Below are 12,899 nucleotides of genomic sequence, written 5' to 3'. Positions count from 1 at the left end.
GTGTTCACATAGATGTTCGTGGCACGTGCAATCTTAGAAGCCATCAACAGTTTGTATTCATGTTATAATAGGATGTACATTCAGTGATAGCTCATGCTGGGAGATAAACTTTGCCAAATTGCTATCATAACAAAAACACAATTTCCTATCCATCCTGAGGAGGCATACATCAAATCAGGGCTTCTCAACTGGCAGTGGCAGGGATCAACTTATTGCCACCCGTATGTGAGTAATGGTTTCACCTTGGCCACCGTCAACTGATAGGTGGTGGCGGTGGTTATCTTTGCCTGGGCAAAAAAAAAATAATGTAATGATCCGATGTCCACGAATGCACCTCACGGAAGGCGAAGGACATTGAGTGGGGACATAACATGCCGTCTGTCCGACACAGCTGCAGATATCTGCTGGAGAAGAGCGCACCATGAAGGCAGACAACAGCGTCTCATCGTTGCAGCGCATGTTGTGTTTCAGACGGTCCTCCGTGGTCACGTTGAACTGTAGCAGATGACCCTGAGCGCAGTGGTTTTGCCACCAGGGGCAAGGATGACTCATGAAAATAATAACTCCAAAATAATACTTTCATCTCAATCAATTTATTAGAATTTTTTTATCTTGAAACAATGTATTTCATCAAGTGGAAATAACAGATGCTGGTCCTTCCTTTTCACAGTAACCCCTGAAGTGCAACACGCCACCCTCCCCCCAAGTTGTTTTCATTCCAAACTATATTTCTTCCCATAGGAAGCAACATAACGTGACAAAAGAAATAACTTCTGAGGCAAGGAATGTGTTTCTTTTGTCAAACGTCAACGAGTTCATGTGGTTTTATTGATGTTGAAGTCCCCGCTTTTACAAACTGTGTCCTGATTGGCTGACTGGCTGTCCATCAAACTGTTCACCATGGCTTTACCAATCATGGCTCGGTTTTTAAAGAGACTCCTGGAGCAGTCCCGTCCACGTCCACAAGAGGGAGGCAGATGCCACATGTACTACGAGTGCTAAAACATGCTGTGTGGTTTCTAAGAGAAAAATACTTTGTTACAATATGTCTTTAAATTCAATAAGAAAATGTGTAAGACAGAAAAAGTGATCTTAGCTTTGTGTTACTGGTGACAAAGCAAATGAGTGTAATATCCAACATATTTCATTAATAATGAGTTGGTTTTATCTTTCCAATGTGCCAAAGGCCAATAAAAAACACGGTGCGGGCTGAAAAAGGCCTGGCCGCACTTTACAAGTGTCAGTCAATTAGTGGATTGGGCAGATACATTTCCAGAAGTTCCTATCTAATATCAAATATATTGTGACTAAAAGCAGCAGGTGTGTGTTTATGCCAAATATGGCAACAGGAAGTGAGTGGTGCCTCATAGAGAGCCTCCACCCTCCCGCCGCGCTAGACTCAGCGGTCCACAAACTGCAGGTTGATGGGTTTGGCCGGGCAGAGGAGGGTTCTGGTGATCGGCGTGACAGCGGTGCCGGAGGGGTCAGGCCTCACCTCAAAGTGTCGTATCAGCTTTGAGAGAAGAGAATGCTTAACTTCTTTTTACACTTTCAAGTCAAAAGGGGGCTCACCGTGGACAGCAGCAGGTACATCTCCAGCTCGGCCACCCGCCGACCCAGGCACGCTCGGATCCCAAAGCCGAACGGCACCGATCCAAAGGGGTGCTGCGTGGCCTTCTCCTCGGCGCCGCGGAGCCATCGCTGTGGCAGGAAGCGGTGCGGATCGGGGAAGATGCTTTCGTCAAAGGAGACAGCGTAGTGACACAGGTGGAAGAGAGTCTGGCGGGGGGAGGATAAGACACACGCTGTGATTTTAAACAAAATCCCAGCTGGGAAGTTGTCCACACTGACTTAAATATTATTTTCGAAGCCCAAACATCCAAAGCGGCGGTGTGAGTGCTGGTTGCCATGGTGAAAGGCGTCCTAAGAGCCCCACACAAGGAAAAGTGATGGCCAAGAAGTGGGCGTACCTGAAGTTAACGTGCCAGGCTGCGTGCTGGTTGGTTACCATGGCAAACACAGCCTCAGGTCCGTTCTTTTGTGATATTATAAAGCTGCTTTTTAGGATGAATAGGGATGTTCCCGTGAATGAATACGTTGATAAATTAGGGACGTACAGTATCGTACATTGGCTTATTCTAACCCAAAAATCTAATTAAATATGACCTGCATCAGAACATTACAAAGGTTTAGATATCGGTGGGGGGACACTGTTTTTTGATTATAAATGTTTAGGACGTCTACTTTGGATCAATGCGTGTGCGATTCATATGGAAAAACCAAAAGAACAGTGAAGTGGTCTCCCACATTGCAAAGTCTGGTCACCCCTGATTAAAGGTAGGGGTAATCATCAGGCGGGGGCCGTATCAGGAATGATGACATCATGCAGATGTGGAACTTCTCACAGTTTCAGAGACATTTCGCCGAGTGCACTGCAAGCATTCCGCGATGAGGAAGCTTCAACACATCAAACCGTATCAGCCACCTGAAACGCCAGCGTTGATACGACACCCCGAGTTCGTTCCCTTCGGTGTGGCGTTGGAAAAGTGCCAAAGAGGTTTGCCAGAGACGGCCTGAGAGCTAAAGCTATCTGTGATTTCATCATGGAAACGATGGCGTTGGATGACCAGCCCTTTAACATTGTTGAAGAAAATGTATCAGTTATCGGTATCGATCTCCAGACACAGGAAGTTCTCGATATCGTTATTGCGCATCATAGGACGTTTTTATTTATGGCCCTGATGGGGTACACTTAACGACCTCATGCTTCTGTCCGATTTGAATAAAATTTGCTAAAAAGGTGGTTTAATCCAGCTCCGATCCAGATTGCACATTTGCCAGCAGTGTAAATGCAACGTACTGTAAGGATGTTCAGTCACACGTAAATGTGCAGTTTCGCTTCTGGTTATGTCAACAACCGGTTATGTCGACGTCAGCCAAGGGGCATCGACATAAACGGATTCCGCTGTACAACAATGTAAACCTGTTAGGAAGGACTTGCCACACGCTAATTGAGTTTTTGTTGTCATCTTCCACAAAGATGACGATGATTTGATTTATTTTTTCTCACCCCTTTCGGGAAGAGATGATCTCCCACCACGATCTCGTTTTCCACAGTGAGGCGAGCGTTTCCTGGGACGACAGGATAGAGCCTGGATAACAAAAAGATGACATCATAGCGGACGTTGCGTGCATCGTCTTAGAGTGGCACACATGCGCTCACCGCAGCGTCTCCCTGATGACGGCTTTCAGGAAGGGCATCCGAGCGATGTCGTCACCATTCGGCATCCTTTGGGCAGGATAAGCGCGGATCACTTCCTGGTAGAGCTTTTCCTGGATGTCCGGCTCCCTCGCCAGGTGGTACAACACCCAGGAGATGGTGTTGGACGTCTACGCCACACAGCGCATTTCTCAGCGTTAGCGGAAGGGCTAGTCGACAAAGGCCTGCAACTTCTCTGTTAGACTGTCGCTCACAGTGTCCACGCCTGCCAGGAGGAGCTCCGTGATGCTTCCCAGGATCTCTGTGACGTTCATCTTCTTGCTGAGGAGGAGGTGAGTCAGGTAGGCACCCTCAACGTTACGCTCAGCCTGCTCCATATTCTGAAGCTCCTCCACCTTCTTCTGCACCAACTCCTCAGCTGTGCGCACACAACAGACAACAATGTAGTAGTGATGCAGTAAAGTCACAATAATAAACATTACAGTGTTCCCTCACATGACTGCAGTCTACTAGGGGAGGTGGGTTGCCAGTAAATGGGGGGGGTGATATGATATTTTTATGTCAAACAAGGTGGTGACACCTGTGAGTGAGTGAGTGAGTGAGTTACAACGACAGGCTGCATTCGCTACCATTATCATGTCTTTATGAGCACGGGTAGCGCCAAAGCTACTTGTGGCTGTCCACAATTCTTCATGGCGAGCTGCCATAAATAAATGAATGGATGGATGGAAGGATGGATGGGTGGATGGATGGAAGGATGGGTGGATGGATGGATGGATGATGAATGGATGGATGGGTGGATGGATGGATGGATGGGTGGATGGATGGGTGGATGGATGGATGGATGATGAATGGATGGATGGGTGGATGGATGATGGATGGATGGGTGGATGGATGGATGGATGATGAATGGATGGATGGGTGGATGGATGGATGGGTGGATGGATGGATGGATGGGTGGATGGATGGATGGATGGGTGGATGGATGATGGATGGGTGGATGGATGGATGGATGGATGGATGAATGGATGGGTGGATGGATGGATGGATGGATGGCAAACACTGATATTGTTGGAAGAATAGCTAACCAAGTGGCTGTCTTGTTAAATAAAGATAATCCACACTGTGCCACTAGTAAGAGAGCCAAGCAGGAGGAGGTGACCTTTGCCCTTCTGAGAGGGTTATCAGGATGTACTGACCTTGAACTGAAGTGACAAAGTAACCTGATAAATGGCCTTCAACCAGTATTGATTTGCTCATGTGAACTATTTTTAACTTTTGTGTGTAATGATTGATGACAAAACAAAAAGTAGGATGCAAACTAGTTTGTTTTGATAGGAACATTATGAACAGGCTAACTACGTTTCTATTGAGTATATTTCTACATTTCAGTACCGTTACAGCTTCCATTCATGTGTACAAAGAAGCTTTTGGTTTTGTTTTTCATTCTTTAGGAGAACAAATCGTGTGTTGCAGGTTGAAAATACAAAACTTTGTACATTTGAGTGACAAAAGTACACTTGTACTTGTTGTACTTTTTCACTGCTGTTACTCACCAACTTTAAAGAGGTGATCCCAGGCCGCCACAAACTTGGTCCAGGGGGGCAGGTAGGGCCACTGCCACTTTGGGAAGAGGACAATGACGGGAGAGAGCCGGAACATTTCCCCCACAGAGAAGATGAACTTCTGTGTCTCGTCCGGCACCTCCTTGTTCATGCAGCCCATTCGGGTCTCAAACAGCACAGAGCAGATGCCTGCAAGGGACGGGAACGTACAGCACAGCAGCACAGGCTTGAAACGACACACCTGTTCAAGGTCAGGCTTACAGCAAGTCTTTGTGCAAGAACATTTCATTGTCCTGCCTGTCCACCTGACACACCTTTTATGGTTACGTCTCCTTTCATTTTGTAAAAAAACTATATCAAAAAACAAAGTACGGCTGTCAAAGTTAGTACGTTAATAACAACTTAACGGAAATTCCCTTTCACGTCACAATTTTTTTGATGTGTGATTAACGTGCACACTTCCTTTCCGGTGTGGCAGTTGATGTTGACCCACAGCCGGGAACAAATATTGGGCAGGCATGGACAAAGACAAGCGTATTTTAAATGCTACGTTTATCTTCAAAGCCCTGGCAGATGGCTCACTCGACAAGACCGAAGCTGTTTGTATCTACTGGTGCTGCGAGTTGAAGTGACGCAGGAGTAAGTTGAGTCTGACATGCCAGAGAGAAGAGAGAAGATATTTTTTATTGTCACTCATACAGCCGTGCCTTGGCATACGAGTGTCCCAACTAACACGTGTTTTTTAGATACCAGCAGTCTCTCGGCTGATTTTTTGCTTTGAACTACAAGCTAAAATTAGGGTTACAAGCAATGTTCCCCCTTATTTTCTAAGTATCTGAGCATACACAAAAACGACCTAAGCATTTCTTGGACCTCTCTGAGCGGCATCAGATGTGCACACCGTAGTATCGCACCTGTCCAAAACCTGGCAACTGACAACTTCCATTCTGTCATATTTTGTACGTGACTGGTTACACTTTTCGGCCTACACTTTGAACACCCCTTTTATAGTCAGGGTTGAGCTTGTGATGTGACGTTCATCTCTGTGAGTAACCACAACTCTTGTCGACCATTGAGCTTGTTAGCTTCCTTCGTTGCGCTGGTAATTAAACAGAGACAGGTAGCATTCATGCAGCTGGAGCTAATCGGTGTCGCTTTATTGCAAATGTTGAGCCGAAATCTGAGAAGGTGTCCGCGAAGGTGGGCGGCGCGCCCTCCGGATGAATCATACACAAAATAATGTAAAAAAGCTGGCCAATCACAGCCTTTACAGTCTGCATTGCGAGATTTTTTTTGCACATCACACTACGCAGGAGGATTTGGAGGGGGAGGAGCTGGCGAAGCGTACACCGACACCTCCACACGGGAGCATAGGCTTCAGAGACTGAACGTGAAAGTGCAACCCATGAAAGCAACGAAATAGGAAGCGTACGAGCGTTTTCAATGGTCAAAATGCGTGCTCGCTGGCATACATACACATTCTTTGCAGTGAATAAATCATTCTCAAGAACAAAGAAGGGTAGTTGGGGGGCGGCGATAGACACAGTGTTGATTGGTGAACAGAGAAAAGTCAATTCAAGCCATTTTTAAAGAGGAAAAACGAAAGGAAAGACCTTCAAAGGCAAACTTGTAGAGTTCTTCCGTCACGTCGTGGACCATGACCCCGCTGCCGGCAGTCTCCCTCAGCCAGCGCACTCGCTCCACAAAGTCGGCCACCACCTCGTTGACTCTGTCGGCATAGGAGGAGACGTGCTTGGGCTTTAGCATGCGGGGGTTCAGGATGCTGCGAATGCGCTGCCAGTTGGCTCCCATCCTACAAAACGCAAAAACACAAAGGTGGCTTCACAGCGTGGCTGCTCCCCCTAGTGGGGAAACAGGCAAATTACAGTTGCATATACCCCTTGACAAAAAACAATGTCATAAATTGGTCAAAATCCAAGACAGACTCCATTTTTGGACCATGTTGAGCTGTACAATAGTGTTGCAGACACACAACATGTCAAAGTCTTACAAATAAGACTGTGAGCTGTGTTCCGTGCAAAGCAAAAAGCAGCCTTGGAAGAGCGCTGATAAGTCCAAAGCATTCAACAGATAGAGCGAAAAAGGGCTTGCCCCCTTCCTGATTTCTTATTTTTGTTTGCCACACTTAAATGGTTCAGATCATCAAACATATTTTAATATTAGTCAACTGAACACAAAATGCAGTTTTCAATGAAACTTTTTATTATTAAGGCAGAAAAAAAACATCCAAACCTACATGTGAAAAAGTGATTGCCCCCCCCGTGTTAAAACATAGTTGAACCAAGATGAATTGAGATCCGTCAGTGTGTAGAAGGTTATAAAGTCATTTCTAAAGCTTTGGGACTCCAGCCAACCACAGTGAGAGCCATTATCCACAAATGGCCAAAACAATGAACAGTGGTGAACCTTCCCAGGAGTGGCTGCCCACCCGAAATTAACCCAAGAGCACAGCGATGACTCATCCAGGAGGTCACATAAGACCCCACAACAACAATCAAAGAAGTGCAGGCCTCACTTGTCTCAGTTAAGGTCAGTGTTCATGACTCCACCATAAGAAAGACGCTGGGCAAAAACGGCCTGCATGGCAGAGTTCCAAGACCAAAACCACTGCTGAACAAAAACAACTCATCTGATTTTTGCCAGAAAACATTTTGATGATCCCAAAGACCTTTGGGAAAATACTCCGTGGTCTGACGAGACAAAAGTTGAACTTTTTGGAAGGTGTGTGTCCCATTACATCTGGCATTTCAGAAAAAGAACATCATAGCAACAGTAAAACATGGTGGTGGTAGTGTGATGGTCTTCAGGACCTGGAAGACTTGCTGTGATAAATGGAAGCATGAATTGTGCTGAAGGAGAATGTTGGTGACCTCAAGCTGAAAGCAACTTGGGTTCTGCAGCAGGACAATGATCCAAAACACACCAGCAAGTCCACCTCTGAATGGATGAAGACTTTGGAGTGGTCTAGTCCAAGTCCTGACCTGAATCCTACTGAGATGCTGTGGCATGACCTTCAAAAGGAAAAGCCTCTAATGTGGCTGAATGACAACAATTCTGCTAAATTCCTCCCCAGCGCTGGAAGAGACTCATTGCAGGTTGATTGCAGTTGTTGCTGCTAAGGGGGGCCCAGCCAATTATTAGTTTTAGGGGGCCATCACTTGTTCACACAGGGACATGCAGCTTTGGATGTTTTTCTCCCTTAACAATAAAAAGTTTCATTTAAAAAGTGCATTTTGTGTTGTTGTGTTGTCATTGAATAATATTTATATTGAATAATATTTCTTTGATGATCTCAAACATTGAAGTGTGACAAACATGCAAAAAAAAAAAAGAAATCAGGAAAGGGTCAAACACTTTTTCACACCACTGAATATTTTGGGGTGCACTGCTGCATGCCAACACAAAACAGACAGAAAGACTAAAAACACACTATCTGTCACCATGGCTCATTGAGGTGGCTTAGACCTTGCGTCGTGCTAGCTTTCTGCTATTTCACTCCAAAACCAAGAGGGTTCTTGACAGACTCACTCAGAGAGCGGTCCGTGGGCTTGATTGCGGAGCTCCCTGTAGGCCCTCCAGTGTGGCATGTCGGTGCGGACCGGGAGTCGCCCTTCCTGCCTCAGCACCTGCTCAATGAGCTCAGCGCTGGCCACGTTCACCACCACCATTGGGCCGTATTTGGACTTCCACAGGGGGCCGTAGATCTTCTTGTGTTCGATCTGCAAACACCGGCGAGCATGTATCACTAGGAATCACACCTGAGCAGGAAAAGTTGTCGAACGACCAGAAAAAAGCATAAGGGAAAAAACGTGCAGCAACTTTAGGATGAGAACTGTTGACCGTTAGATTAGAGTTTTCCCATCGGTTTGCCTCATTTCCTGAAACACTCAATTACATTCGCTCAATAACACGGACAAACCTCCAAACAACCTGGCAATTGTTCACAACTGAATTACATTTCCAGTTCATTTCATCAATTTGCAAATGTCTTAGTACATGTCCCAACGTGTAGGGAACATCTTTGCACATGATTAAATCCAGGTAGCTTCAGCTAGCACCGTTAGCCTGCATTTAGCAAGGTTCCCGACTCAATAGACTTATAATGAGCTTATGAAAAGTTACTCTTCCTTTTCATGAGCTCATTATCGTTACTCGCCTTATCCAACTATGTTTTCTTATGCCTAGTTCATATTATTTATTAGGATTGTCAACTCAAGTAGTTACAGTGACAAGAAATCCGACTACATTGGAAACTTGACTCCTATTTTTTCTACTATTTCCCACATTTACATTATCTCATTAATTTTCTATGTATTCAACTAGAAGGGAGTGTATTTGGAATACAGGAAGTGAACAAATGCATACTGAATATAGGATTAAATCAGCTTTTGGACATGCGGAACTGTGAACTGTAATATGTGATGTATTCCGATGTAACTTGGAAGCACGTTCAAGTCAATGCAACCATTAAACCATGGTGTTGTGCTGAAACCATCCAAATGTATTTTGCCAAAAGACCCTAAGAGTGTTGAGAACATCCGCTCCGTTGAGAAGGATCTTTGCATTTTGGTGGTAGTGACTTGTCATATGGGAAAGGAATTGGCTCGGGAGACACATGAACGTTTGCAAGTCAGCTATGGTGAGCCTAACCCAAACTTATTGCAGCAAGGGCCACATACTGAAAAACGATAGGATACGAGGGCCACTTTGATACTTTTTTAAACTAACTCATAGAGATGTGCTAAGAAGCCTTATGTAGCTCAAGAAAAAACGACTAATTTGATGTTTATTTCATAATAATATGAGTTTATTCTTGCAAAGTTGCGACTTTTGTTCTTCGTTCAATCAGGACTTTTTTTCTTAAGATTTTACTTCATTCACGTAAAATTAGTGCTGTTTTTTTATTTTCCAATTATTTCCGCTTGTAAATTTTCTTATGGTAATTATAACTTTATATCTTTTAAAACCAATAATGTATTTTTTCTTTATTTCAGCATTGTTACTCAAATGAAATTTTTCCTCATTTTACAAGTTTATTCTCATAAAATTGCAACTTTTCTCATTTATCATCACTCTCATAACATTTCTGCTGTTGATTTTTTTTGTCTAACTTTCCAAATATGTCAACTTTCTTCTTGGATTATTTACTTCTTCTAATATTTTGACTTTATTCCCATGTTATAATTTTTCCCCCAACCTAAGTTTCCAAAAATTACAACTTTAGTCATTGTTTTTGGTTTAAAAAAAAAAATCTAAGTATTGTCTTTAATACTTCATGCAACATTTTTCCTCATACTATTACTTTATTCTTGTGAAATGATGGCTTTTTTTCCTTGCTAGGTTACAACTCTTGTCTTAATATTTTGACTTTTTTTGATGCTATTGTTTTTTTTTTAAGTTTCCTTGTTAAATTACATTTTTAGACTCTGCTGTGGGCTGATAAAATCACAGCTGCGGGCTGCAAATGGCCCCCGGGCTGCACTTTGGACACCCCCGGCCTAGCCAATGGAAAAAAACTGTAATTTGCACAGCAAAATAAGAGACATTTGTCAAAATGCTAGTCATGTGACACTTTATCCTTGTGACATTAGGAATTTTTTTTGACAGCGAGTCAATTGGATGAGCAGGTTTGGCTTAGTTTTTCAAGATTTAAGATTCAAGATTCAAGAGTTTTATTGTCATGTGCACAGTAAAACAGCAGTTATACTATGCAATGAAATTCTTATTCTGTTCATTCTCCCAAGAAAAGAAAGAAAACACAAGAAAGAATAAGAACATAAGAAACATAAATACCAATAAATTAAGGAACAACAACAGAAGAGACATTAATACAGATAAATAATACAAATAAATAAATAAATAAAGTGCTATGAGTGTGTGCGTGTGTTGCGTGCGGCGTGTGTGAGTGCTTCGTTGAGAAGCCTGATGGCCTGTGGGTAAAAGCTGTTTGCCAGCCTTGTGGTCCTGGACTTCAAACTCCTGTAGCGTCTGCCTGACGGTAGGAGTGTGAATAATGAGTGTTGTGGATGTGTGCTGTCCTTGATGAGGTTGTGTGTTCTTCGTAGGACTCTAGATTTATAAATGTCTTGCAGTGAGGGGAGGGCTGCCCCAACAATGTTCTGTGAGGTCTTGATCACCCGCTGGAGTGCCTTCCTATCACGTGTTGTACAGTTACCGTACCAAACAGTGATGGAGGCACTACTCTTGTGTAAATATTACAATATTATTCCTCTTCGTAAGTGTCTTCTTGTAAACAGTGCAACTTTTTCCCCTCAAAAATTGCCTTTTTTATTTATTTATTGTTTTGGCTTTTTGTTGGCAAAAAAAATGGGATTAAATTGAGAAAAAAGTCAGAATGTAAAGAGAAATAAACTAAAGTAATTACAACAATACTAATCATTAATAACACAAAGATTTGTCTTTAAATATGTCGACTACATTTTTTTTGTCATTTTACAATAAAAAAAAGATATAAAAAATCAGCCCTGATGCATGTCATATTCGCATTAAGTATTCTGACAAACTTTTCAAACAGCTAAAAATGATGCATAATGCAAACAATAACTTGCAACAAAAAAATGCACAATACGGGGTGAACAATGGCGCTTGGCAGAGGTCTGACTACTTTTCTAGTTCAACTATGTTTCTGTCAGTTGCCCTTTAATCCATTATTATACAGTATATTTGTTATCATTATGTCTGTATATCATTTCTTTACAGTAATTATAAACCTTCACTCCAATTGTACCACATTGTTCATTATGTACTTGCCTTATCATCTTCCAAAGTACAGTGTTTACAATTGGCAAAGAGTACAACTGGTATACAGCAGGTGAGCAAATGTACTGTGATTGATGTGAAACGGAAAGGAGGTAGAATCAAATTAGCTTTGCTTCTTCTAGTCCTTTTTGGACACGTGGACCTGTGAATTGTAGTATGTGATGTATTCCAATGTAACCTATATGCACATACCGTATGGTAATGGTAACAGTAATAACATACAACCGTTACCATACATGACTTATGAGAGCCACTTCCTGATGTTTGTGTTGCAAATCAACTGTCACTGTGGTGAATAATCCCAGAGAGAATGTCATAGGAGTGTCAGTATTCTGAGGTCAGAGGAATTGAGTGCGCACAAAAGACAGCAAGGATGGCTGCACATCAACACTAAAACAAAAACAATCGTAGTTAGTGCGCGGCACGTCTTACTTGCATCTGCTGCGTGGTGTTGAAGTATCTCTTCACGAAGAGCCAGTACAGTGTGGTCAGGAAGCTCGGTCCGCCCAGCTCGTCCATGCTTTTGGGTTTGCTGTCGTCAACCATCGTGCCGCTGTAGCTGGACGACGCGTTGCGGCGCTGAGGCTCCGGCGCCGCCGCCGTCGATGGCGACGTCGTCTTCGCCGCGGTGGTCTGGAGCCAGCGGCGGTTGGCCCGCAGGCCGAAGCCCGTCACAACTTTGGCCAACATGCTCGGCTGGGCGCTGACTGCGTGAAAATGGCGCAGCGAGACTGCACATCTGCGGACTTTGCACTCTCACACGCACACACACGCTGAGGACAGTTCATCTCAGTGCGTGTGTGCTCGTGTGTGACATGAAGAAACATGTTGCTACGCGCTGCAACACATGCGTGACTTCAGGAACACGGTGTCTTACTGTGCCGGAAACAATCATTTTAGTCACCCGATTGGCATCTTCGTCACAGACGCCTACATGGGCACACTTGCAAACCACAGCCTGGAATTCTCAAATTGTTCGCCAGGGACCCATCCTGCCCATTTCTGGGGCTTTTATGAAATGATATTGGATCCCAGCAGAAGAAGACAGCAATTTAAAAAACTAAACTAAATACTCCATAAATACACTATTGAGTTGTGTACAGGATAAGTCTGCATTCTTCTCCTTTTGGCCCCCACGCTGGAGTTCTGCAGTCTCCATCTTCGACCACACATACTCTGTTGCGATTGGTCAAGGGTGGAAGCTCCCCCTGCATCCAAGTTGTTCAACAAAGCAATCAGGTTCAAATGAGACAATGTCACGTCATAACCTCATAGTTTTTAGTCCACATCAAGTAGTTACTAATCAGAACGTA

General features: G+C 43.7%; 1 protein-coding gene across 2 annotated transcripts; it reads right to left on the bottom strand.

Annotated features, from left to right (window-relative positions):
* Window positions 1–574: 574 nt before the first annotated feature.
* Window positions 575–12,673, bottom strand: LOC129187954 (sterol 26-hydroxylase, mitochondrial). 2 transcript variants are annotated; one of them, XM_054787812.1, is made up of 9 exons: window positions 12,019–12,673; window positions 8,335–8,525; window positions 6,399–6,514; window positions 4,777–4,974; window positions 3,475–3,638; window positions 3,224–3,390; window positions 3,071–3,152; window positions 1,573–1,779; window positions 575–1,513 (listed from the first exon to the last, which is right to left on the bottom strand). In XM_054787812.1, exons 1-9 carry the CDS (start codon window positions 12,274–12,276, stop codon window positions 1,400–1,402), a joined length of 1,497 nt encoding a protein of 498 aa, XP_054643787.1. In that variant the 5' UTR covers window positions 12,277–12,673; the 3' UTR covers window positions 575–1,399. The 2 variants fall into 2 exon arrangements, with proteins under 2 accessions (XP_054643787.1, XP_054643786.1); XM_054787811.1 differs by having other exon boundaries at window positions 6,399–6,598; window positions 12,019–12,665.
* Window positions 12,674–12,899: the final 226 nt, after the last annotated feature.

Source organism: Dunckerocampus dactyliophorus, chromosome 9 (assembly GCF_027744805.1).
Source record: "Dunckerocampus dactyliophorus isolate RoL2022-P2 chromosome 9, RoL_Ddac_1.1, whole genome shotgun sequence".
NCBI classification, from domain to species: Eukaryota; Metazoa; Chordata; class Actinopteri; order Syngnathiformes; family Syngnathidae; genus Dunckerocampus; species Dunckerocampus dactyliophorus.
The sequence above is the reverse complement of the archived record's forward strand: the minus strand, read 5'-3'. Positions and strand labels throughout refer to the sequence as shown.